General features: G+C 46.8%; 3 protein-coding genes across 7 annotated transcripts in view; 2 read left to right on the top strand and 1 right to left on the bottom strand.

Moving 5' to 3' along the window:
- Positions 1 to 3,506: 3,506 nt before the first annotated feature.
- On the bottom strand, positions 3,507 to 8,145 carry LOC306831830 (uncharacterized protein). 4 transcript variants are annotated; one of them, XM_079356078.1, is made up of 7 exons: positions 7,707 to 8,145; positions 6,324 to 6,374; positions 6,062 to 6,090; positions 5,949 to 5,969; positions 5,397 to 5,870; positions 4,822 to 5,049; positions 3,507 to 4,152 (listed from the first exon to the last, which is right to left on the bottom strand). In XM_079356078.1, exons 1-7 carry the CDS (start codon positions 7,999 to 8,001, stop codon positions 3,877 to 3,879), a joined length of 1,374 nt encoding a protein of 457 aa, XP_079212204.1. In that variant the 5' UTR covers positions 8,002 to 8,145; the 3' UTR covers positions 3,507 to 3,876. The 4 variants fall into 4 exon arrangements, with proteins under 4 accessions (XP_079212204.1, XP_079212205.1, XP_079212202.1 ...); XM_079356079.1 differs by having other exon boundaries at positions 5,949 to 5,966; XM_079356076.1 differs by having other exon boundaries at positions 5,397 to 5,969.
- A 3,452-nt stretch (positions 8,146 to 11,597) lies between these two features.
- On the top strand, positions 11,598 to 13,703 carry timm22 (translocase of inner mitochondrial membrane 22 homolog (yeast)). Of its 2 annotated transcripts, XR_013780184.1 has the most exons (5): positions 11,598 to 11,916; positions 12,247 to 12,443; positions 13,041 to 13,113; positions 13,190 to 13,337; positions 13,466 to 13,703. XR_013780184.1 is itself a non-coding variant. In XM_079356576.1 (4 exons), the coding sequence occupies exons 1-4, from the start codon at positions 11,670 to 11,672 to the stop codon at positions 13,264 to 13,266; spliced, it is 594 nt and encodes a 197-aa protein (XP_079212702.1). In that variant the 5' UTR covers positions 11,599 to 11,669; the 3' UTR covers positions 13,267 to 13,703. The 2 variants fall into 2 exon arrangements, 1 of the variants encoding a protein (XP_079212702.1); XM_079356576.1 differs by having other exon boundaries at positions 11,599 to 11,916; positions 13,190 to 13,703.
- Positions 13,704 to 17,750: 4,047 nt separating this feature from the next.
- The window catches only part of LOC306832123 (Na(+)/citrate cotransporter-like), a gene marked incomplete at its 5' end in the record, with an annotated part of 13,149 nt that continues 4,080 nt past the window's right edge, over positions 17,751 to 26,819 (top strand). The window contains 8 exons of the mRNA XM_079356561.1: positions 17,751 to 17,864; positions 20,001 to 20,129; positions 20,212 to 20,348; positions 22,443 to 22,654; positions 23,241 to 23,402; positions 23,513 to 23,684; positions 23,840 to 23,962; positions 24,089 to 24,301. Coding sequence (XP_079212687.1) covers positions 17,751 to 17,864; positions 20,001 to 20,129; positions 20,212 to 20,348; positions 22,443 to 22,654; positions 23,241 to 23,402; positions 23,513 to 23,684; positions 23,840 to 23,962; positions 24,089 to 24,301 — 1,262 coding nt within the window. The remainder of the gene's footprint in view (positions 17,865 to 20,000; positions 20,130 to 20,211; positions 20,349 to 22,442; positions 22,655 to 23,240; positions 23,403 to 23,512; positions 23,685 to 23,839; positions 23,963 to 24,088; positions 24,302 to 26,819) is intronic.

The following is a 26,819-nucleotide window of genomic DNA, read 5'->3' as shown; positions in this document are numbered from 1 at the left end:
CTCACACATGCATTCACATTCATACAAACAGAGACACACTGTGAAGTGCATTAGCATATCCTAAAATGATAAGGCGGAACATTAGCGGATCATGACTTCTTTAATGGTAACAGCTCATCATGTCGAGTCGGCTGAGCATGCGCACTGCACTGCAGGTGGCATGCAGGAACATCACGTTACATCTCCCCCTTTAAGTTTGGGGCAACACAAACATACCATCTCTTTACATGCTCTAGCATGCTCTCATAAACAAAATCACTTTTTATCCCAAAATAAATTTGTGAGGAAACTTTCTTTTCTCACAGATATTGTAATCTATTAATAAAACTTGAAGCATATATGTCCACCTACATCCATATAAACATTAACATACATACAATTATTGAACTCTAGTCTACAGGGTAGAGGGTAGACTGCCACACCCTGAGGGAATGGGAAGGGATTTATTGTGCCCCATGGATGATCCACATCCCTCCTATAGTAGGGTGACCATATTTTGATTTCCAAAAAAGAGGACACTCGGGACGGCCATGAGACACAAATTCAGACAGGCTTCTCAGAGGTCTATGATCCTGATTTATTATGCCTCAATGGTGCAAATGAAACTTCTGTAATGAAATATGTAACTACCTGTAACAAAATAATATCTCTCTTTTCAAATAATGTGAAAATATGAACTCTTTGTGTTAGAAAATCCAGCTTTTAATATATCTCCCTTTTCAAGGTAGCAAGATAAATAATACATAAGAAAAAATGCTTTTTTTTATCCTGCTTTTCTTCTTCATCCTCCTTGTCTGCTCGTCCATATTTTCTGCAGAACTGGTCTTTCCCAGCAGTTTCCAGTTGCTCAACAAATCAGCATAAAAGTCTTTGCAAGACATCTCTTTGTTGTTGCTGTGTAGCTGCTGTCGTGTTTTACACTGTTTCTGTAGTTCATCTGTGAAGCTGCATCACTGCTGCTCCGCTGTCAGCTGTGTTGCCGCTGTCTGCTGTTCCCTGTGAATGTGCATGTCGCAGAGCCGCCTACAAAGCAGCCTCGAGAATGACGTCACGCAGCAAAGTAGCTACCGTAGTATTTTGCGCCGGTCAATTTAAGTACAAACTTGATGCTTCCATGAAAGACAGTGAACCCCGGACATTTTCATGATTTTATAAAAACCTCCCGGACGCCCCTGGCAGGACGTAAAAAGAGGACATGTCCTGGCAAAAGAGGACGTTTGGTCACCCTATCCTATATGTCAAGCCTATCTTCTGGTTTCACTACACGCCCACTGCGTGTGATGTTGACTCTCTTAGGTGATGTCACAGCAGTAGTCGTATCTGAGAGAGGCCAAACTGGACTAGATGGACTCAGAGTCTGGTCACCACTCTTCTCAGCTGAAGCGGCGGTCTCTGGTGGACGTGATGGAGTCCATTCCCGGTTCACGATCTGCAGATGTCGTCGGTTCCTCCTGGTGACGTCTCCTTGTGGTGTTCTTACAACGTACGACCGTGGAGTAGAACATGATGCTTCGATGACCCCTGTTCCTGTCCATGTCTTTTCAGCATCGGTTTTCAGCCTTACTCGATCACCAACCTCCAAGACCGGGAGAGGCTTTGCTGAGTACCTCCTGTTGTAGGCGTGCTCATATGCATGCTTGGCCGTGGCATCTTTCTGTCTGACAGCGACAAGGTTAGGCCACGCTGGTCTTAGTTGGTTGTTGAGCTTTGGAACTGTCGTGCGTAACCTTCTTCCTTGCAGGAGTCTGGCTGGGCTTTCATTGGTTGGTTCTGTTGCGGTGTCCCGATAACATAAAAGAGCCAATCCGGGGTCAGGCTGTCCCATGATGCTCTTGGCTGTGCGAACAGCCCGTTCAGCCATCCCGTTCGCTTGGGGATCGTATGGACTTGGCGTGCTGTGTTTGATGTCGTGCTTTTCGGTAAAAGACTTGAACTGTTCTGAGCTAAATTTGGGGCCATTATCAGTAACCAACTCTTCTGGAATGCCAAAACGTGTGAATATGCTCATCAGTTTTGTTATCACGGCCTGACTGGTAGTCGTGTTGAGACTCAGTATCTCAAGCCATCGTGAGTAATAGTCTATGACAACAAGAAAGTTCTTTCCATTATACTCACATAAATCCGCTGCAAGCTTTTGCCACGGAAGCTCAGGCATCAGCGTTGTGATCAGAGGCTCGCGATGCTGGCCTGGCTTGTGCTCATTGCAGTGTGGACATGAGGCGACTTTTTCCTTGATTGACTTGCTCATCTTTGGCCACCAGATGGCATCCTTGCATCTTTCTCTACTTTTGTTCAAACCCTCGTGTCCATGGTGAATTCCCTCTAACATCTCAGCTCTCATTGTCTGAGGAATCACGATGCAGTTTCCCTTCTTCACCAGTCCGTGTTTCTCGCTCAGACTGCCTCTCTCTATGAAAAAGTCCTGAGCTGATCTGGCAACATCTCTCTCATGTCGAGGCCAGCCGGTTCTCACGTACTGCCTGACTAACCGTAAGGACGTGTCATCTGCTGTCTCAGCCCGTATGCGTTCCAGCACTGTTTGAGGCTTCTCGTGTTCCTCCTCAAGGGCATCGACATATGCTTGGACTTCCTCACTCAATCCTGAGTTGTCAGTAGCTGACTCCGGGTGCCTTGACAGTACGTCGGGAACTATCAAATTTTTGCCAGGGATGTACTCAAATTAAATTTCATTAAGCGAATTAGAAGTCGCTGGCATCTCGGGGGGTTTTGTCTAGATCCCTGTGGTTAATTAGAGTCACTAGCGGTTTATGGTCGGTCAGCAGCTTGTAGCTCTCCAGACCGCACAGATAGAGATAGAACTTCTCTGAGGCCCATACACGAGCGAGACATTCTTTTTCGATTTGCGTGTACTTCTTTTCGGCTTCGTTTAGTGTACGTGAGCAGTACGCTACAGGTTTGAGTGTGCCCCCATGGTCTTGAAGCAACACCCCACCCAATCCATAACTGGACGCATCGGCTCCCACTATAGTCGGTAGTTTAAGGTCAAAGTACTGTAGCACTGGGGCTGTTGAAATCAGCGCTTTAACTTTGCTGAAGGCATCGTCTTGCTGTGGACCCCACGCCCATGCTACGTCACTTCTCAGCAGTTGGTTAAGTGGATAGAGGGTTTGCGACAGGCTAGGGATGTATCGACCTACATAGTTAAACATGCCTAACACCCTCCTCAACTCAATCACGTTTGTGGGTTTCTCCAAAGACGTGATAGCGGACACCCTTTCAGGGCTTGGAGATGTCCCGTTTTGACTGACGACTTGGCCAAGAAAGTGAATGGACGTCTGCCTGAACTTACATTTCTCGCGGTTCAGTTTTAGGCCTGCCGCCCGGATCGTGTCCATGACCCTCTTCAGGTTGCTGTCGTGTTCTTGCATATTTGACCCGTACACCAGCTTTTGTTGTTTGTTTAACTCCCAGGAGTGACCTGGATGACGCGCTGTTTTCTTGTGTGTTGCGTCAAATAACTTTTCTTCAGACGTGTCTTTCTTGGTTTCAACGTTACATTTATTACTCAGCACCATGTGCAAAGAAAACACGGTCCAAACATATATATATATACATACAGCTCCGACACAGCAGGTCAAACGTTATACTCATATAGGCTGCGTTAAGCAACCCAACAGTGACACCTAGTGACATGAAAACCACAGTTCATCCTAAACACAAAAAATGGCTGTTACAGGGGAACTTAAGATCCTTTATTCATCTCACAAACAGAGAAATTTACATCTACATGATCTACATGTTGTCTCTTCAAAAGAGTAAATGACAGACGGGCAGCCCTCGAACTCTTAAGAAGACCAGAAATAAGAAAACAGCTTTCACACAGAATTAAAATAAATTAGTGAACAGGAAACGACTTCAAGCAGTCGTTTCTGCTTTCATTTGAACTACTTTCATTTTCTTTATGCGATTTCCTTCAATTTCCACGTCGGCTATGAGCGGGAGTTTATCAAGGAGCCTGTCTCTAAAATCACGCTCCTGTTTGATGCCCAATTCCTGCGCCAGAAGTTTAGACGCCACAACGAACGTGTGAACTTTGTCGTTGAATTCTGCTTCCAGACGAGTCTCCTTCTTTATGGCCTTTAGGATCCCCAGGATCTCGACTTTGACCTTCAGGATGCCCACAGTCCGATCCTGCACACAGACAGAGCGAGTTAAAGACGAGCAGAAACAAACTCCTGCAGAGAGCTGGCTGAACAGTCGGCAGCGTATACAGAGTATAACTCATGAACATATGAAACCTTTAAGAGGTTTTATCTGATTTCACTGACTGACTTGGCGATTGCAAATATAAATACTTTCCATCAGTGACACTCTCTTAATCAAATAGACAAATACATCGACATGAATCAAATAACTAGGCTAATAAAAACGGACTGGCGAATTCATTCAAGACCAACGGATGTAAATTATCACGGTAACCAACGCCGCTTCATAGCGCCCAATTACCCGTTTCCTGTTGTCGACTTCCTTGGTTCGATTTTTATTGCACAAGTTGGCTAATGCAACAAGCTGCTCAACGAGACAATAATACAGTCAAAGCATTAGCAATGTCAGGCTAAGTCAACATGCGTTATATTAGCATTCGCTAAGTTGGACAATGAAATGAGGCGATAGCCCTGAAACTGGCCTGATGGAGTAACATTATACTGTGTGCATGGACTGGAATGGGAGATTATGTCAGGAAGGAGTACGAGGTCATAATGACGGGGAAGCTGACGTGTTGAGCCAAACATCACCTGCCATCTATGAGGACAAACATGGCCGACTTAAAAACAACAGAAACAGCAGAGAGGAACAGACCTTTTGGATTTTAGTATGTGCAGTAGAGTTCAGCTCGACTTCGTAATAGACGTTGGTCTTCATGTTGGTCAGCTTAACCACGTCTCCGACTGATAAGCCTTGGCAGAGCTTGGTTTGTTCGCCCCACATCTTGATCCAGATGGATCCGGACTCATCTTTCAGCTTGAAGCGTTGCCTCTTTCTCTTCTGCTTCTGATACGACACCTCAACGTCTTCAACCGGATCGATCTACACAAAACAGCAAGAGTCACAGTCACTGTTTCAAATAACAGTTATACAGACTCAGAATCCTTTGTGTCTGTTTTCAGAGAAGCTTTGTGATTGGATGTTTTAAAGTTGCTGCTGGTCGTCCCTCCTCTCTAAGGGCGCAGTGACTCGGGGCGATCAGCCCTAAAGTCTTCACCCAAAGACATGCTTCAGGGACAACTAGGCAGAGTGAGCGCTCTAAATGTCAATGACACCAATGGAGCATCTTAAATATACGTTAAACTGAGATATAATTTAATAGACCACATGTGTGATAATTTACAAATTAAAAAACGGTGGCGGTATCTTGGTGACCCGTTTAAACTCACCTCTTGGATGGCTCCCTCCACGCTCACGTGGGTCTGGGTCTGGGTCTGGGCCTGGGTCTGGGTCCGGGTCTGGGTCTGGGTCTGGGTCTGGGTCTTGACTTCAGCGATAGAGTAAAATGGACTCTCAGGATAAAGAAGCCTGCTGGCTTCCACCTCCAACTCTTCTGGGACTTCAACCGGCGGGTTCGTCATTGATACTTTGCTTGATTGATTTACCTTAACAAACATCTGATCTTTTATCAGACTTCTGAATAAATACGAGCGTCCTTCCTCGATTTCTTTATAGCGCTCTTTTCTATAAACCATCACTTGGACGCAGGCCGTCTTATCGGCCAACCCCAAAAAAAAGAAGAACTTCTTCTGTTCGTCTTTGGTGTTGTAAGTGCGCAGCCCGGATTTCCGAACAACCTTCCCCATAAAGGCTTGATCCTCATGCAGGGGGGCCTCGGATTTCACATCAGAGATGGTTATCTCCTGAAAAGTAGAAAAAAAAACATCTCCATGAAAGTCACATAATAAAAACCTGAAGACGATTAAATAGGAAGAACTCACCCAAGGACGAGCCTTCTTCTGCTGGAAGACAAACGTTTGATCAGGATCTGAGATAAAAGTGATGAACAGCATCACATGTGAAGGCGTGCACAACAAGCAGTAAAGCTTCTTACCTCTGCAGGTTGGCAGCTGGTCTGTGGATCTGTGAAAGGACAGAAACATGTTTCATGATCTGTTGGACATTTATTTGTGACCTCAAAGATCTCAGATATTCACTTTATTATATCTAGAAAATTATTTTATGGCCAGTAAAAAACTTTCTTAAGCCCAAGCGATATCAGTCGACAGATCCAGTGACTATCGGACTGAGTGTTTGATAACTGAGGGAGTAGTGATTTAAATGACAGTGGTGACAACAGAGATCTGATAACGGACCTGCAGCAGGCTCTTCACTCTCATCAACGTCAGCATGTGTCCTCTTCGTTCCTGAAGAAATAAAAGTCAACGAAAAGTTTAAACAGACGGGTAACACGAGGACACAATCCTGAAATGTTCATCGTTTCAGTCTTCAGTTATCAGACCTGCTGGTACCTACAGTCTCTAAACTACAGGAGGTAGAGTCTGCAGTTATCAGACCTGCTGGTACCTACAGTCTCTAAACTACAGGAGGTAGAGTCTGCAGTTATCAGACCTGCTGGTACCTACAGTCTCTAAACTACAGGAGGTAGAGTCTGCAGTTATCAGACCTGCTGGTACCTACAGTCTCTAAACTACAGGAGGTAGAGTCTGCAGTTATCAGACCTGCTGGTACCTACAGTCTCTAAACTACAGGAGGTAGAGTCTGCAGTTATCAGACCTGCTGGTACCTACAGTCTCTAAATGTACTACAGGAGGTAGAGTCTGCAGTTATCAGACCTGCTGGTGCCTACAGTCTCTAAACTACAGGTGGTAGAGTCTGCAGTTATCAGACCTGCTGGTACCTACAGTCTCTAAACTACAGGAGGTAGAGTCTGCAGTTATCAGACCTGCTGGTACCTACAGTCTCTAAACTACAGGAGGTAGAGTCTGCAGTTATCAGACCTGCTGGTACCTACAGTCTCTAAACTACAGGAGGTAGAGTCTGCAGTTATCAGACCTGCTGGTACCTACAGTCTCTAAACTACAGGAGGTAGAGTCTGCAGTTATCAGACCTGCTGGTACCTACAGTCTCTAAATGGACTACAGGTGGTAGAGTCTGCAGTTATCAGACCTGCTGGTACCTACAGTCTCTAAACTACAGGAGGTAGAGTCTGCAGTTATCAGACCTGCTGGTGCCTACAGTCTCTAAACTACAGGTGGTAGAGTCTGCAGTTATCAGACCTGCTGGTACCTACAGTCTCTAAACTACAGGAGGTAGAGTCTGCAGTTATCAGACCTGCTGGTACCTACAGTCTCTAAACTACAGGAGGTAGAGTCTGCAGTTATCAGACCTGCTGGTACCTACAGTCTCTAAATGGACTACAGGTGGTAGAGTCTGCAGTTATCAGACCTGCTGGTACCTACAGTCTCTAAATGGACTACAGGTGGTAGAGTCTGCAGTTATCAGACCTGCTGGTACCTACAGTCTCTAAATGGACTACAGTTGGTAGAGTCTGCAGTTATCAGACCTGCTGGTACCTACAGTCTCTAAACTACAGGAGGTAGAGTCTGCAGTTATCAGACCTGCTGGTACCTACAGTCTCTAAACTACAGGAGGGAACACTTTGATTCTTTGCTCATTAGTTTTAGTAATTTGTTGACTTCACAGCCAACACAGCAGTTATAAAGCTTTAAACTCACCTTGGTTTTCTTTATCATGTTGCTCCCTCAGACTGTCCACAAAGGGGCGCAGCAGGTCCTGGACTGTAGGGTCTCTTCTTGGAATCCAATCCATCGCCTCATCCATGACAGAAATGGACTTTTCCAGCCCGTAGTACTCGATGATTATTCCTGGCATCAGCTCTCTGGGCTCAGACTTCTTACTTTTGGGGATTTTTTTCAAATATTCCATTAACTTGCGGTACTCTTTCTGGCCCAGGTCCTCCAAGATGGAGGTCAGGGATTTTTCCCAGTCTCTATCACGATTAGCTGTCATCTCTGACACACAAAGAGACTTTAATGAGAGCTGACTGAAACGTGAGAATAATAAAGAGTAAATAAATGAAACCTTTTTCAGCTTTCTTCTTCTTTCTCCGTTTCTTTCTCCACCTTTCTGTCCCGATCTCCGCTTCCCTCAGAGGCTTCCCGCCTTTTTCTTTCGTGGCTCAGAGACAAAGATGGCACAGTCCAACTCAAGTAACACTTCTCAAACCTGCCTGCGGCTTTATGTTATTAACATTAATGTTAAACTGTGTTTAAAGATCCATGTTTCTGCAGATAATCTGAAATATCTGATTTTCACCTGTTAATCTTTATAATCTCCAGCTTCAGAATCCCTGTGCACCCCGACAGCACATCGAGGAATGGTTCAGTCCGATCCTTCCCGCTTACAGGACTTTGACTTCTATGAAACCCGGTAAAACAGGAAGTTATGGTGTTCTCTTGTTTAGGTCATAGAGGGGGGCGGGGCTTAGAGCTCATGTTACTGTGATCTGTAACAACTGAAAGTCTTTATGGACTTTAAAAACGTATAATGAACGTACGTTTGTTTTGACTGTTGTTTTCCTCTGTCCACTCACAGCTGAGATTATAACACCACCATGTTACAAAGAATAAATAAACCTTCAATGGAACAAAAAACAACTACTGCTCCTAATCAGGCTGCAATATTTACATCCTGCAAACCTTTCTGCATTCTAACCTCTCTCACTGTAGCTTCAGTGTTTAGCCAGCTCTGCTTGTAGAGACACTGTAGCTTCAGTGTTTAGCCAGCTCTGCATGTGGTGGACACTGTAGCTTCAGTGTTTAGCCAGCTCTGCATGTGGTGGACACTGTAGCTTCAGTGTTTAGCCAGCTCTGCATGGGTCTGTAAAGCTTTCTGCGTTCTAACCTCTCTCCATGTTTCATCTCCAACATTGATCCTAGTTTGAGCAGCTTTCTGCTGCTGGAGCTTATTAGAAACATGCAGAGGCTTTTTAGCTCGGGTACAATCACTTCTATCTGAAGCAGTTCCACTGCCCGCTTCCATCGCTGCAACACCTGTTCACCTGATAACTGCTCTCATATCTGGCAAAATGGCCTTCAAAGCCCCGCCTACCTTCTCTGGTCCAATCAGATCCAGAGCATTCAGGAGCAGAATCTAAAGTTAGAAGGAGGACATACTGGCTGCTGCATTGTTGTCAGAGAAGCTTCAACACAGCAGGTTTCCTTCATGATCACACACAGGAAGAGAGCAGCTCTCTGATTGGCTGATTGATCACAGAGGAAGAGAGCAGCTCTCTGATTGGTCCTTTGATATTTGGGGAAAGGCTGGAACCTGCAAGATGTTACAAGTTTCCCTCATACTCGTTGTTACACGTTCTGGTCCTTCAGAGTCAGACGCTGTTTGTGTCGATAAAGAAGCAACAGAGAGTCAGCTGTTTATATATATATATATATATATATATATATATATATATACACTCAACAAAAATATAAACGCAACACTTTTGTTTTTGCTCCCATTTGTCATGAGATGGACTCAAAGATCTAAAATTCATTCCAGATACACAATATTACCATTTCTCTCAAACATTGTTCACAAATCTGTCTAAATGTGTGATAGTGAGCACTTTTGCTTTGCTGAGATAATCCATCCCACCTCACAGGTGTGCCACATCAAGATGCTCATCAGACACCATGATTAGTGCACAGGTGTACCTTATACTGCCCACAATAAAAGGCCACTCTGAAATGTGCAGTTTTGTCTCACAGCAAAATGCCACAGATGGCGCAAGCATTGAGGGAGCGTGCAATTGGCATGCTGACAGCAGGAATGTCAACCAGATCTGTTGCTCGGGCATTGAATGTTCATTTCTCCACCATAAGCCGTCTCCAAAGGCGTTTCAGAGAATATGGCAGTACATCCAACCGGCCTCACAACCGCAGACCACGTGTAACCACACCAGCCCAGGACCTCCACATCCAGCAGGTTCACCTCCAAGATCGTCTGAGACCAGCTACTCAGACAGCTGCTGAAACAATTGGTTTGCATAACCAAAGAATTTCTGCACAAACTGTCAGAAACCGTCTCAGGGAAGCTCAACTGCATGCTCGTCGTCCTCATCGGGGTCTTAACCTGACTCCAGATCGTCGCCGTAACAGACTTGAGTGGGCAAATGCTCACATTCGATGGCGTCTGGCACGTTGGAGAGGTGTTCTCTTCACGGATGAATCTCGGTTTACATTGTTCAGGGCAGATGGCAGACAGCGTGTGTGGCGTCGTGTGGGTGAGCGCTTTGCTGATGTCAATGTTGTGGATCGAGTGGCCCATGGTGGTGGTGGGGTTATGGTATGGGCAGGCATCTGTTATGGACGAAGAACACAGGTGCATTTTATTGATGGCATTTTGAATGCACAGAGATACCGTGATGAGATCCTGAGGCCCATTGTTGTGCCATACATCCATGAACATCACCTCATGTTTCAGCAAGATAATGCACGGCCCCATGTTGCAAGGATCTGTACACAATTCTTGGAAGCTGAAAATGTCCCAGTTCTTGCATGGCCAGCATACTCACCGGACATGTCACCCATTGAGCATGTTTGGGATGTGCTTGACCGGCGTATACGACAGCGCGTACCAGTTCCCACTAATATCCAGCAACTTCGCACAGCCATTGAAGAGGAGTGGACCAACATTCCACAGGCCACAATTGACAATCTGATAAACTCTATGCAAAGAAGATGTGTTGCACTGCATGAGGCAAATGGTGGTCACACCAGATACTGACTGGTTCTGAGTCCCCAGACCCTCAATAAAGCAAAAACTGCACATTTCAGGGTGGCCTTTTATTGTGGGCAGTATAAGGTACACCTGTGCACTAATCATGGTGTCTGATGAGCATCTTGATGTGGCACACCTGTGAGGTGGGATGGATTATCTCAGCAAAGCAAAAGTGCTCACTATCACACATTTAGACAGATTTATGAACAATGTTTGAGAGAAATGGTAATATTGTGTATCTGGAATGAATTTTAGATCTTTGAGTCCATCTCATGACAAATGGGAGCAAAAACAAAAGTGTTGCGTTTATATTTTTGTTGAGTATATATATATATATATATATATAAACTGAACTTTAACTATAAAGCTTTAATCAAACATGATATAAACTAGCAGAGACTGTATCACAGCTGACATGTAGACTTCCTGTTGTGATGACTGCTTCTCCTTTAACATGTGTTTTTAAAGATGTCTGTGGGATGTTTGTCATGACCCTGAACATGTTGAGCGTGTTTTTTAAGATGAAGTAAAAACACTTGAGAGAGAAACATTTGATGGATTAAATTAACGTGAGGAAGGACGGAGTCTGGACGAGGTTTAAGGGTTAAAGACACTTTTATTCTCTGTACACCATCTGATCCTGCTCGGGGTCCATTCAGAGTCAGCAGGTATGTGTTTGAGAACATGCAGATTCAAACCAGCAACCTCAGTGAGAGGGGAGGAGATAAGCACCATCGTACAGCCTCGGGTTAATAATGTTCATATTATGATGTTCAGTGTTTAAACAGCGCTGATGCTGTACACTCCGCTACTGTAGGTGGCGGTATGCAACTCAACGTCGGTTTGACAGCCGCTATTAAACCACCGAAGAAGAAGAAGTAGCGCTGTCATTGAGAAACATGGCGGCCTCCACGGGTGCAGCGGACGGTGCTCCCTCTGACATGCAGGCTTCAGCTGGACCGGGTATGGACTCGATCCAGTACAGCATGATCCTGGACCACCTCATCGGGGACAAGAGGCCTGTGAAGGACCTGAGCCCGGGCGTTATGGGGGGACTTCCGGTGCCGATAAAAAGCGACGAGCAGAAGATGATCGAGAGGGGGATGGAGAGCTGCGGCTTCAAGACGGTGCTGGCCTGTGTGGGAGGTAAATGTCCCTTCAGACTCCCCGTAGATACTGGTCCTCAGTGTCTCTGTCCCTTCAGTCTCTCTGTAGATAGTGGTCCTCAGTGTCTCTCTGTATTTATTTTGTCCCTTCAGTCTCTCTGTAGATAGTGGTCCTCAGTGTCTCTGTATTTATTTTGTCCCTTCAGTCTCTCTGTAGATAGTGGTCCTCAGTGTCTCTGTATTTATTTTGTCCCTTCAGTCTCTCTGTAGATAGTGGTCCTCAGTGTCTCTGTATTTATTTTGTCCCTTCAGTCTCTCTGTAGACAGTGGTCCTCAGTGTCTCTGTCTTTGTGATGCTGTCTGTCCTCAGGGTTTGTCCTCGGAGGGGCTTTTGGTGTTTTCACAGCTGGCATTGATACCAACGTCGGCTTCGACCCCAAAGACCCCCTGAAGACCCCGTCAGCCCGAGAGGTCCTCAGAGACATGGGACAGAGGGGGATGTCCTACGCCAAGAACTTTGCCATCGTGGGCGCCATGTTCTCCTGTACGGAGTGCGTCATCGAATCAGTGAGTCTCCTCGTCTCTGCTTCCAGCGTCTGCACCCGCCTCCTGTCGCTCGCTCTCGCTGGCGTGCTCACACACACGAGCCCGCGTCTTCACGGGCCGCGTAGACGAACGATCGTACCTTTTCAACAGACGTGAGTGGATAGAAGCTCGCCTGGTCACGCCAGTCTTCGCCCGCCGGCGCTCAGACTGTGGTTTGGCTCGACGGGCTTCGATAGATCAGAGACGCTCCGATACCGAGTCCAAACACTCACGTTTGTGTGAGTCTGTGTGAGGACGCCGCCCACAGAGCGCCACTTCCTGCAGCTTTAGTGGAAAATCGAACCCGGGTTCTTCAAAAAAAAATAAAAAGTTCTCCAGGCGGCGCGGCGAGCGAACGTCTCATCAGTGAAGCGTTCTAAAAACACGAGTTGCGTCCTGCTCCTTTAAAGGCTTCAAAGTCAGACGCTGTCGTTTGTTGATGCGTCACATGGTCACGCGGCGCCGCTGCAGGTTGTCATCAGCTGCTAGAAACACGTTTGTGAAATCACGCCATGTCAGCACAGCGTGTGGCGCTCATTATTCCTCGAACACGGTGTAACGCTGTGTTTTCATTTTCAGCATCGAGGGAAGTCGGACTGGAAGAACGCCGTGTACAGCGGCTGCGTGACGGGAGGAGCCATCGGATTTCGCGGTATGTTCCGGTTTGTTCTTTGATGTCGGATGCGTCTCTGTCCCTCCCTGACGTGTTCTCTGTCTCCGTCTCGCAGCCGGCCTGAAGGCGGGCGTGTTGGGCTGTGGAGGCTTCGCCGCCTTCTCCGCTGCCATCGAGTACTACCTGCGCTGAGCGAGGAGAAAAGACGCCCGGCGGGACGTCACGGACGCACACGCGGACTCTGCGTCGGTGTGTTCAGGACTGTGAGTGGAGGATTGGTGCGAGAAGAGAGAGAGGAGAGAACGGCGTGGGCGGAGAGGACGCCATCGTGTACACCAGCGTCTCATGGTTTCAGGCGGACTAAACGACATCCTGTCATTTCCTTTTCCAGACAGGAAGCGGCTCTTCTCAGACAGCCGGCCGCACACGCAGAGCAGGACATCAGCTGACGGCGTCCATCGTCCTCCATGTTTGTTCTCCTGAAGTCACGTTTGATCACGTGAGATGTCGTGTGTGTGACAGCAGCCGTCCTCCGGCTCGTCTCGTGTGCAGCCGGCTGAAGAAGAGCCGCTCTGCTTCCCGACCTTTGTATCATCAGGATTATTTATATTAAACACATTTTATTTCTTAACTCTGAGCACTCCGTGTTTTCTTCCCCTGCAGGTGGAAAACGTCCGTGCACATTTATTAATCACATTTTAATATCAAAGGCACATAATGAACGATAGCTATACTTAACCCTTCGATGCACCTTTAAAATACTTACTTTAACCCTTCGCACTAAAAAGTGTCAATAAAAACTCAAGCTCTAAAATGTTTATAAATTATTGGGTTTTTTAGTTTTTTTTAATAATGTTATGAACCTGCATCAGTCCTAATCATACGTATCAAATGTTAATACATTTTTTTTTTTTTAACCCTTAAATTGCCATATTTTTGTCATGATGCAACCCTATTTTATGGTCTAAAATACACAAATGATATATTTTCAATATACTTCATGACAACTTGATTATTTATGGCTTGATTATTGCAGCCTGGTATATGTCAAAGATTAGCAGCAACATTTATTTATATGCATTATAATTTTTTGTTCAGTGTCAAATACTCACACTATGTAACCTTAACCCTTACCATATATGGTAAAAATGACATCATCAGGAAGGGACTCCCTCAGAGCACACTTAAAGCCCCATGCTTTAAATTAAGGGGAGAAATGAGAAGATGCATGTTTTATACTTTATGTTCAAGCAGGATCAAAAATAGTGATTTGAATGGGTTTCAATGAAAGGGTGCTTAACGTGAGTATTTCATGCTATGTTGTTTACAAAGTGCTAAAAATAGAAAATGCATGACAAAATTATAGAACACTCAAAAATGCACAACCTTGAATAAATCAAACGTATGCATGAAAAAAGGATAAAATATGCAAGAAATAAAAAGTCAAAAACACTAAAAAGTGCAAAGGTGCGATAGAGGGTTAAATATGAAATGTAAAATACAAAATGACAGTCAAATATACAAAAAAAGAGAGTGGACCGTGATGTTAAAGGTCACATGACCTCCTCCTCTTCTTCAGGTGAAATCAGTGTCCTCGCTCCTCTTCATCATGTGTGTGAAGTGTGTTGTTGTAAATCCACTCTGATCCTGTATTTGATCATGTCTATAAACCCCTCTATTTCAGCCCTGCTCAGAACAGGCTGTTTCTGTGTCTGTAGCTTTAAATATGTAAATGAGCTGTGTCTGACCACGCCCCCTCTCTGGAAGGGCTCGGGTGTACTCGCTGCTTTCTGGCTCCATGTCCTATTGTTTACGGTGAGAAGGCAGACTCAGAGGGCAGAACAAACACCTAGCTGTGGGAGTGTCACCCACCTGGGGGAGGGGCTACTGCCCTTTGTGATGTCATGAAGGGGAGGGGCTACTGCCCTTTGTGATGTCATAAAGGGACAAGTGGAGCAGGCAGAAGACGGAGAGGTGTTAGAGGAACATGGAGGAGAGGTTGTGACCTTTCAGCTGGTCAGAGTCTGAGAACATGTTGGTCATCAGCTGTGTCTCTGACTCTTCTTCAGAGTGAAGCTTCTCCTTTCAGACTGTAGTCCTGGCGAGTCCTGTAGTCCTGGCGAGTCCTGTAGTCCTGGCGAGTCCTGTAGTCCTGGCGAGTCCTGTAGTCCTGGCGAGTCCTGTAGTCCTGGAGAGTCCTGTAGTCCTGGCGAGTCCTGTAGTCCTGGCAAGTCCTGTAGTCCTGGCGAGTCCTGTAGTCCTGGCGGGATAGAAAAAAGTCATCGCTGCTGAAAGGAAAGAAAAAGAGACGATTCTGAATCCTGTAAAACTAAAAACCAGAACCTCGGTGTGTTCGACCCGCCTGGAAGAACTGCACGCTGCTTCACAGACTCGGGTCACATCAGTGATCCTCATGTTAAGAGTCATTCAGATCAGATTCAGACCCCCCACATGAGATCATGAGGTGTGCACCCGAAACACTCAACTGTTCTATCTGCTGTAAATGTATGTTTGATCATCTCTGCTGTGTTCTGTTTGGAAATAATAAAAGCCCGTCTCACATTGATGCCGCCCTGATCCTGATCCAGACCCACCTTGTCTCCCTGATCCTGTTCCAGACCCACCTTGTCTTCCCTGATCCTGATCCAGACCCACCTTGTCTCCCTGATCCTGATCCAGACCCACCTTGTGTTCCCTTTACAGGTTCCACATGTTTATACAGCCTTCAACATGCGTTTGTAATAAAGATGGACATTAGTCAGGTTTTTATTTCTCATGGACTTTCGTGGTCTCGGGGTAGAGAGGTCTCAGGTTCAAATCCCAGACGGGCCCCACTGTGGCCATCTCTGCCATGACTGTGCTCTATGTGATGTCGGGCGTCTTGCCACACTGGGTCCACACAGGCGTCCTCTGGGTCTGTTGGCCCCTCCCCCTCCTGCAGCCAGAGCTGATGTCATGATGAAGAAGTCGCCGCTCACACTGACTCGCTTGTTTGATCATAAGTTTATTTTCAAAGACAAGAGAAGCCTGAATCCAGTCCGTGCAGGTCCAGACTGGTTCTGTTTATACAGCGTTCAGCATGTCCCTGTGTTTACTCTGCACTTATGGACTCCAGGTCTACAGGTCCATGCAGGGTGGACTCTCTTATTGTATCTCCTCCTGTGAGTCCTCAGGGTCAGCACCTGTCTCAGACCCAGATCCTGTCATCCAGTCTTAATGACCCCTAATAAACCACTTCATTCTCTAATGACTTGACCAGACGTTCACATGTGAGCAGCACACTTACAGGTCACATCTCAGCCTCTCCCTCCATCCTGTCCTCCAATCAACAGCAGTCGACCTTTGACCCCGAAACCCTGCTGCAGTCCATCAACATAACAATGAGGCATGAGTCCTTCTCAGTCCTTTCCTCTGAAGTCCACCACCTCTTCCACCTCACAGAACCCCCCCCCCACGAGGCTGAGGGTCCACGACCCCCCCCCCCCACGAGGCTGAGGGTCCACGACCCCCCCCCCCCCACAAGGCTGAGGGTCCACGACCTCCCCCCCCACAAGGCTGAGGGTCCATGACCTCCCCCCCCCACAAGGCTGAGGGTCCACAACCCCCCCCTCCCCACAAGGCTGAGGGTCCACAACCCCCCCTCCCCACAAGGCTGAGGGTCCATGACCTCCCCCCCCACAAGGCTGAGGGTCCACAACCTCCCCCCCCCCCCCACAAGGCTGAGGGTCCACAACCCCCCCCCCCCCACACATACACAAGGCTGAGGGTCCACGACCTCCCCCCGCTGGCTGAGGATGGGAGGTGGTCTGGGGCGGGGGGTTCTTAGAACATGGACCCACAGGAACAAATAATTCTTCTTAGAAAACTTTGAGAAAACGTGTCGGAGGTTTTTCTTATTTTGAGTTTTTCTTTGAATCGTTGTATAAAGTTACGAACACGTCACGATCATATCAGAGTTTATTGGTGCAAGAAGACCAACGTTTCAAGTCCTTCATGAGGCCGAACTACTGAAGACAAATATTGATTGAGTTCTATGTTTCATGATAAATAATCTGACAATGTAAAGCTGAGATGACGAACACAGATCTGATTCCCTCCTGTGTTTACTCTGCTGAGAGGGGACAGCGTGTGTGTGTGTGTGTGTGTGTGTGTGTGTGTGTGTGTGTGTGTGTGTGTGTGTGTGTGTGTGTGTGTGTGTGTGTGTGTGTGTGTGACTGACATGAAGTTAATATTTATTCAGTCCACTTTGAAATGCATCACACTGTTTCAGAGAGAGAGAGGGGGGGGGGGGAGGGGGGAGAGAGAGAGAGAGGGAGGGGGGAGAGAGAGAGACAGAGAGGGAGAGAGAGAGAGAGAGAGGGAGGGGAGAGAGAGAGAGAGAGAGAGAGAGAGGGAGGGGAGAGAGAGAGAGAGAGGGAGGGGAGAGAGAGAGAGAGTAATAAGGCGACAGGCAGTGTGTGAGCAGCAGAAAGTGAAGAGAGTCTCACTGACAGCTCTTCTCTGACTTTTACACTTCTTCATCGTCTTCTTCATCGTCTTCTTCATCGTCTTCATCGTCTTCTTCATCGTCTTCTTCATCGTCTTCTTCATCGTCTTCATCGTCTTCTTCATCGTCTTCTTCATCGTCTTCTTCATCGTCTTCTTCATCGTCTTCTTCATCGCCCTCGTCCTCGACCATGTCCGTTCTTCCTCTGCGGGTGAAAATGCTGCGGCAGGTCTGGAGGTTGAAGGGCGTCTTCATCCTGGTGTGCAGCCCGTTCCTCCTGCTGCCGCTCGCCCTCAGCACCACGGTGAGAGAGCCCTGAGCGGTTAAACTAAGCAGCTTCACGAGCAGGTCACCTTCACCCAGCAGGTGACGATGACTCCAGACTCGTTCCTGCTTTATGTGTCTGACTTTGGTGAAGTTACGTTCAGGTGCTCGACATGCACAAAGATGTGTTTGTGTTTGATTAGCTTCACAGTGAGTCTGTCACTGATTGACCAACAGATTCCAAACTGTTTAAACGTTCACTGTTTCAGGTTACTGAGCAGCTTTAATCTAATCAGCAGGAACAACAACAACACGCCGCCGTGTCTCAACTTCCTGCTCTCAGAGACGTCGTTCACACCTGCTCGACCTCCACCCTCCAGAAGAGTTTCACTCTGAGAGTCATGAAGCAGCTGCAGAGAGTCAGAGAGAGCCGACCGTCTCTACAGACTGTCTGCACGCCACCGCTACAGACTGTCTGCACGCCACCTCTACAGACTGTCTGCACGCCACCTCTACAGACTGTCTGCACGCCACCTCTACAGACTGTCTGCACGCCACCTCTACAGACTGTCTGCACGCCACCTCTACAGACTGTCTGCACGCCACCTCTACAGACTGTCTGCACGCCATCTCTACAGACTGTCTGCACGCCACCGCTACAGACTGTCTGCACGCCACCTCTACAGACTGTCTGCACGCCACCTCTACAGACTGTCTGCACGCCACCTCTACAGACTGTCTGCACGCCACCTCTACAGACTGTCTGCACGCCACCTCTACCGTCTCTACAGACTGTCTGCACGCCACCTCTACAGACTGTCTGCACGCCACCTCTACAGACTGTCTGCACGCCACCTCTACAGACTGTCTGCACGCCACCTCTACCGTCTCTACAGACTGTCTGCACGCCACCTCTACAGACTGTCTGCACGCCACCTCTACAAACTGTCTGCACGCCACCTCTACAGACTGTCTGCACGCCACCTCTACAGACTGTCTGCACGCCACCTCTACCGTCTCTACAGACTGTCTGCACGCCACCTCTACAGACTGTCTGCACGCCACCTCTACAGACTGTCTGCACGCCACCTCTACCGTCTCTACAGACTGTCTGCACGCCACCTCTACCGTCTCTACAGACTGTCTGCACGCCACCTCTACCGTCTCTACAGACTGTCTGCACGCCACCTCTACAGACTGTCTGCACGCCACCTCTACCGTCTCTACAGACTGTCTGCACGCCACCTCTACAGACTGTCTGCACGCCACCTCTACCGTCTCTACAGACTGTCTGCACGCCACCTCTACAGACTGTCTGCACGCCACCTCTACAGACTGTCTGCACCATCTCATCTCTTAAACAAAGTGTTCGAGCGCTGACCGTAGTTCTGTTACAGCCAGGTGATATGAAACGTTGAAACTTTCGTTTTTTCTGAACACAAACACAGAACGCTGTGAGTCTCTGTCAGCACGCACACACGGTTTCCATCCTGTTTGGATTTGAGAAATGGGACTCTGCGTGGTCACAGCGGGATTCTGGAGTCCAGCAGGTGAAGGAACATCAGGTTGTATATCAGCTCAGGAGCACATGCAGGGCGGGGGTGCACGTGAGAGCTCCTCTGCAGGAAGTTGTATCAACACATCTCCAGTTTCTGCAGGAACTGTTGATGTTTTCGTTCTCTGACAGGATGATGTAACACGCCGGTATCTCACAGGTTTAAACCTCCAGTCGTGGTCTGGAGACCGCTCCAGTCCTTTTAAAGGTCTTGAAATCGAAAACGTTTTTACCCGGTCTTGATCGGTCCTCGATTTTGCCCTGCCTTGGTCCTGGTCTTGGTCCTGGTCTTGGTCCTGACTTGGTCTTTAAATGAAGTAAATCACAGACTCTAAAGAGGAAATTGCATAAAAACTCAAATCTGAACAAAAGTCTTTGTTCAGCACAATAAAGTAGAAGTGAAGATGACTTTAAGATGATGTCTTTAACTTTTTAAGGATTATTTTAAGGAGTGAGGCCTTTTTGTAACATCTAAACACGAGTTCAAATCAACAGTTTCTGCACTTTCTTTTCATTGTTGGAGCTCACAGTAAAGACTTTCACTGACTCTGAGAGTCTCGTTTATGCATGCAGGTCCTCCATGTACATGATGGAAATGTTCCTGTGTGTGTTTGTGTGTAGGAGGCGGCCTGTGCGTATGTCATAGGCCTCATGGCGGTGTACTGGTGCACAGAGGTGTTGCCGCTGGCGGTGACGGCGCTGCTGCCGACCATCCTGTTCCCCGTCCTCGGCATCATGCAGTCCAGAGACGTAAGAAACACAAACTCATTCATGAGCCCAGCGTCTTTGTTTTCTGTTCCTTCTGTGAGTCCTGTGACAAACGATGTTTCAGGTGTGCATGCAGTACCTGAAGGACACCAACATGCTGTTCGTGGGTGGGCTGATGGTTGCTGTGGCGGTGGAGCACTGGAACCTCCACAAACGCATCGCTCTCCGCGTCCTGCTGCTGGTCGGAGTTCGACCTGCACTGTGAGTCTATAAAAACACAGCATGATGTTCATTGAGTAAAATATGCATCCATTTGGAGGCCCAGAGAGCAGAGAGCAGGGTAGGAGTTCAGGGTGGGACGAACTGTGATTTACAAGATGTTGCTATGGCAACTTGAAAACGGTCTTGTTCAGGGATTCCTTTTTTGTTCTTCTGCATTTATTTGATAGGACAGTGGATAGAGTAGGAGATGGGAGAGAAAGGGGGGACTGACATTCAGGAAAGGAGCCACATGCCGGACTTGAGCCAGCGCCGCCGGCTTGGTGGACTTTAGCCTGTTAATGTGCGATGCTAAGTTAGCAGAATACAGAAATGGAAGATTGTAGTATGGAAGTCAAGGAAGCAAAAAGATGACAGCCAAGTTTGCAGAAGACTAGAATTCATGTCCCACCAGAGACCTGGAGTCAACACTTTTATTACATTCAGCATTTTCAGACTGCTGGAACTTTCTAGGAACTGTTGGAACCTTCAACCCTTTTTAATTGATTCTGCACCGCAGGAACTGTAGACTCTTTAAGTTCCTAGAATCCTGTTCAGAGGAACCTGCTTCAGAGTTGGTACCATGGTGTTGACAATGAAGACAAATATAAAGTCCAGATGAGGTGTAGTCCTTAGGGAACTCTCCAATAGATAGTTCCTTTTCAAAAAGTCTCCTGTTTGGTCCGAAGACACCTATTAACCAAGTTCTGGACATGACACCTTTTATCCTCAGACCTTTAGTTTGGAAAAAAGGATAAACTGAATGAATAAATCTCCTTAATGGGAATAATCACAACAAACCTCGGAGAGACTAACGGAGAAGCAATCCCTCTCCTGGGCTGAAAGACACACTTTCGATGTCATTATAACTTATGGATGCTTGCCAATTAAGATACAGTTTATGAACCTGCCTTAGCCATCGATCATTTACTCTAAGTGTTCTGCAGTTGCAAAGCACAGATGTTGGAACACCTGTTCTCCAATATAGCGTAGTTTGGGCATTTGATGAATTGTGCAATATTGGCTTTAAGAGCTGGCAAGCCATCGGTGACCTTTGTTGGCACGATCATGGACGCTGATAAGACACGTGAAAGACGATGTGATTACATCAAAAGTCAAAAACTCTCCTGAGACATAAACGGTTAAGTCTGGGCACAAATCAAAGGTGAAAGGTCCTCGGTGTTTCTCATTGGTTGAATCAGAGCAAGAGGTGCCGTCTACATGGTCGACAACTTTGGTTGGAGCTGATTACGTGATGAAGGCTATTTCTTCATCTGGCAGCATTCTTTAGAACAAAGGTCAAGTTGATGCTTCAAATAATCTATTTACTATTCCTCAGTTTGTGCTAGTCCTGGACTTCCTGTCATCTGCGTGCAAATATTTGGTATTTGGTGCTGTTGGATGTTGATTTTCAGGAGACTCTGGGGCAGATGAATCGGGGGATTAACAGAGTCAGGAGTATGAAGGTCCTCTCTTGTTAGTCCACACAGTACTCTCTCAGCTCTACATGTATAATCTGTATTTATAAAGACTGACTGTTCATTATAATCGCTCAGATCATTGCTGACATCTTTATATTGTAGAGGAGAAGGAAAGAATCTGCTGTACTCGGTATATTACTCTTTTTAAAAATAAACAAATAAATAAAAAATCCAGCCGTTCGTTCTTTAGCTTCACTAATTGGGGGCTTGTCAAAGTTATAAACTGGTGATAAACTTGGCTGCAGGAAGTCTATGTAGTTTCTCACAAGACTTAGTGAGGAAGTTTGTCAAGAAGCTTCCTTTGGAGACTAATCTCAGGCATTCCCAGGCCAGGTAAGAGAACTTCTCTGACAGGTTCAGGTCCACATCGTGTCCTATGCTTGTTGGATTTGTCCAAAGCATGCTTCAAGGAAACATAATCAAAACTACTTATTGGGCTTCAAAGTTGTCTCCATTGAATTGTGTCAAAGGTCATTGTTCCTGCTGGTTTATCTTGCACCTTATAGGTTTTCATAATCCCCTGATCCAGTGTCCAGGTCTCTGGTCTAATATGATGTTTAAGGTTGCTCTAGCACCAACACCTTTTCTATTGATCGTCTTTTCCTTTGTTTCCCAGTTTGATGTTGGGCTTCATGGGAGTCACGGCCTTCCTCTCCATGTGGATCAGCAACACAGCCACCACAGCGATGATGGTCCCCATCGTCCAGGCTGTTCTGGACCAGCTCAACGGCAACATAGAGTCTGAACCTTCCTCCAAAGGACAAAGAAGCATTGTTGTTCAACATCAGGAACATCAGGAGAAAACCAGCAGCATCCTGCATGATAATGGTATGAAGAGAATGGTGCACTGTGCTGTCCGCTTTACCAACATAGGTTATTAATGTTTGGAAAGTACAGCCAGAGGAATTACGTCTACCTGGTGACAGGTGTGAGGTGAAGGATTAGTGGTCAAGGGTAAAGGGTAGAAAGGAGGAAGCCTTAATTATGGATCCAGGTTTTCTCAAAAGCCTCAGCCCTGAAGTTACATGAAAGACGATGACTGACATGGTATTTTTCTTTATATTATCGTCAGCGCTGATCTTACGTTCACTGTCAAATCGTAATCTCGTCCAGAGTGCCAAAATGGCGAAATGGTTTAGATTTAGGGTTTCTGTTTAAATTGATCAGCTTGTTTGAACTTTTTTCATTGCTGCTACCGTTAGTCGTACTAGCTGGTGTTGGCCGGGTCTATTACCAGGAGACCTCTCCTAGTTTTCTTTACTTGTCCACATTTCAGCAGCAGTTTCAAGTTTCAGGGGTTAATTTCAGATAAAGTGATCTAATCTGTTGATCAAAACAGGGATTTAAATACTGTACTTGGATTTAGTGAATTCCTAATTCCAAACTCTAAAAGCTAACTTCCCAAAATGTTCAGCAGGTTTGAATGGGCTGGATTCTTCACAAGGCAAAACCATCAACCTCCAGGAAGCGACCCCTGAGCAGAAAGAGTCCTCAAAGGTTCAGACGGAAAGACAGGAGATCATCAAACCGACCCCACAGGACAAGCCTCCATCAGACGGCTCCGACAGCGGGCCTGGTGAGTCCAAGGAAAACGAAAAGGGACTGTGGTGAATTTGTAGGTAATGAACTGAGACGTGTGAACAGTCGTCTAACTCTCTCTTCAAACTTTGCATGTGGTCGTGTCAGTGGAGACCGTCTGCTGTCAGATGGAGTTGGAGGAGCTGAGTGACGAGGAAGAGGAGAGGAAGAGGATGAGTAAAGGACTCCTGCTGTGTGTGTGCTACGCTGCCAGCATCGGAGGCATCGCTACGCTGACTGGAACTGGACCAAACCTGGTTCTGGTTGGACAGATGAGCCAGTAGGTGCTAAAACACAAACACGGGTGCTATCGGACCTTCTTGTTTGTATTCAGTAACTGCGCCCATCCAGACATCCACTAACCCGTTTGTCTTCTATCCATGGCGTTTATTCTGATCATCTTGTCCTCACTTCCTGTCTGGGTTCTTTTTGCAGACTCTTTCCTCAGAACGGTGATGTCATCAACTTTGCTTCCTGGTTCGCGTTCGCCTTCCCCACCATGATACTGACCCTGACGCTGGCCTGGTTCTGGCTGCAGTTCCTCTACATCGGCTGCAAGTGAGTCGCTTCACCGGAACCTCCAAACAAGCTTTCTGGATTCACTCTGGACTTCCTGTTTGTCAGTTAATTCATTAACCTGGACTAAAGAATACATACTTAAACAAGTCTCTCGACCCGTTACAGCCTGCGGAAGACGTGGGGATGCGGAGCGGTGAAGTCAGAGAAGGAGCGAGCAGCGTACGAGGTGATAAGAGATGAATATGGACGCCTGGGGAAGATGAGCTATGGGGAGAAAAGTGTTCTGGCTCTCTTCCTTCTCATGGTGGTTCTGTGGTTCACACGAGATCCCCGCTTCATGGACGGCTGGGCCACGCACATCTTTAACTCCAGAGCCGAGTGAGTACCAGAATGTGTGTATCATATGAAGGTGCGTTTGAAAAAGGGGTAGATGTTCCCTTCATGACATCACAAAGGGCAGTAGCCCCTCCCCCAGGTGGGTGACACTCCCACAGCTAGGTGTTTGTTCTGCCCTCTGAGTCTGCCTTCTCACCGTAAACAATAGGACATGGAGCCAGAAAGCAGCGAGTACACCCGAGCCCTTCCAGAGAGGGGGCGTGGCCAGACACAGCTCATTTACATATTTAAAGCTACAGACACAGAAACAGCCTGTTCTGAGCAGGGCTGAAATAGAGGGGTTTATAGACATGATCAAATACAGGATCAGAGTGGATTTACAACAACACACTTCACACACATGATGAAGAGGAGCGAGGACACTGACTTCACCTGAAGAGGAGGTCATGTGAGCTTAATTATTGGTTTGAATGATCCCGTTAGCTGTCTGGAGTTTATCTTTAACAGAAACACAACTTTGAATGAACATTTCTGTGTGTGTGTGTGTGTGTGTGTGTGTGTGTGTGTGTGTGTGTGTGTGTGTGTGTGTGTGTGTGTGTGTGTGTGTTCAGTGCTGTCCCTGCATTAATGTTAAGTGGAAAAAGGCCCAGTTTAGGGGAAGGAATGAACCCAAACTGCAGATGAAGCAAGATGGCCTGAGGGCAACATCCCTGAACACACAGGAATCACAGGTGAAGAACAAAGGTAAACTTTGTGTCACATCACCAGTGCAGGGTCCACCTGTGCTACTACACTGAGCTCTGCATCAGGCTGGCATATCTCTGCTTTTAGTGTTTACACAAGTTATCTGACTGAAAGAGGAAGGCAACGTGTCCAAACTGCAGCAATCAGACTTTTTTAGTTCCAGTGGACGACACTGGACGAGACTTCTGCGACTCCAAACCTGACGAAGCTGTCCCTCTAAATCTTCAGATCACTAATGTGATAACCACCTGACCTGAACAAAAAGCTGAAAAAGACATTTTTGATGCTAAACTTCAGAAATATAATCTCTGTTAGTTTCACTCTGTTAAGCAGAACCTGCAGAGTGACGTCATGTGGAAACTTGACTATCAGGATTCAGATCATGCACCAAATGTAGGAACGTAAACACCTTGTATAACCAGGGGTTAAATCAGTCCGGGGCTGTCAGCGGATCCACACGCGTGTGGAGACGCTCTAAAGATGTCACCATGACCACGATGTGAGTGTTGTTGTTGGCCATGAGTCGTCCTGTCTCGCTCCGTTCAGGGAGGACGCTTGGTTTGTGTCCTCTCGATAGAGTGATAAAACTTTCTCACCGTCTTTATGTAGACAGAACTGAGCACTATAAGTAAGAGTGCAGCTCTCTTAAGCCCCGAGCGGTCCGGCTCGGTTCGTCTCGGTACGGCGCCCATTTTGCTGCGTTTCCATAGACTAATCCCGGGAAAGATTCCCAAATAACCGATCTGTACCGTCCCACTTTTTGGGACCCTTCCGTTGGGGTGCCAAGAATGTGGAGCCGACCTGAAAAGGTGGAGCTAAACACTGCAGTCCGCTGATTGGTTGAAAGAATCGTCACTTCCTGTGTTACGTCGTTAAACAGAACTCTGCCATGTTTAAAGCATTGAGTGTAACACAGCTGATTGTTTGCGTGTGTATTTGTCCTCGCCGCTCACAGCCTTCTCTGAAACAAAGCTGGATTGAGTTCTTGTAATAAAGAGTCACATGACAGTGACAGAGGAGATGACCTGCTGGATGTCTCCAGCGTTGGTTTTGTTTGTGTAGCGTTTTTCTCCTTTGTTGAATTTATTAGTTGCTGCTAGCGGTTAGCTGTTAGCTGTTAGCTGTTAGCGGTTAGCTGCTATTATATGACGGTATTTACACAGCGGCTATCATCATCTGGCTTACACGCTGCCTACCGAACAGGGCACAGGTGGCTGTGGAAACACAAACAGGATCGGCCTTAATCGAACCAAACCGTACCGATCCGTACCGGACTGCTGTGTGGAAACGGGGCTGCAGCCTCTCTGACCATTCACAAAAAACCAGAGCAAACTGTGTTTGTGTCTGAAGCTCATCAGAGCTATAAGCTTTGATAATTACAGTTAATTATAGACGGAGCAGAATTTTACATCTTAATCCATCATTAGGAAATCAGGCCCTGAAAGTTTGATCTTGTCTCATCTGGCCCCGCCCCCTTCCACCCTTTACCTAATTTCTTTCCCAAACACATTCATTCATAAACTACCTGCCGTCACATGACCGGCGGATGACATCATAAATCGATCTGTTTGTCCTGTCAGGTGTTTTTGTCCTGTTGGCTGTCGTGTTTTCATTGAACGTGTGACGAGGACACGAGCAAAGTCATCAGAGAGTCAAAAAAAAAAAAAAACCAGGACCAAAGTTCTCAGAACAGAGAAGAACAAATAAATAATAAACCTACTTTAAAGTCCCTCTGAGCTTCGTCGTCAACTTTGTCCTAATTTGTTATCTACGAGAAACAGGAGCTAAAACTGGTCAATGTTCTGGCTGCACGCTT

Source organism: Symphodus melops (assembly GCF_947650265.1).
Source record: "Symphodus melops genome assembly, chromosome: 11".
NCBI lineage: Eukaryota > Metazoa > Chordata > Actinopteri > Labriformes > Labridae > Symphodus > Symphodus melops.
The sequence above is the reverse complement of the archived record's forward strand: the minus strand, read 5'-3'. Positions and strand labels throughout refer to the sequence as shown.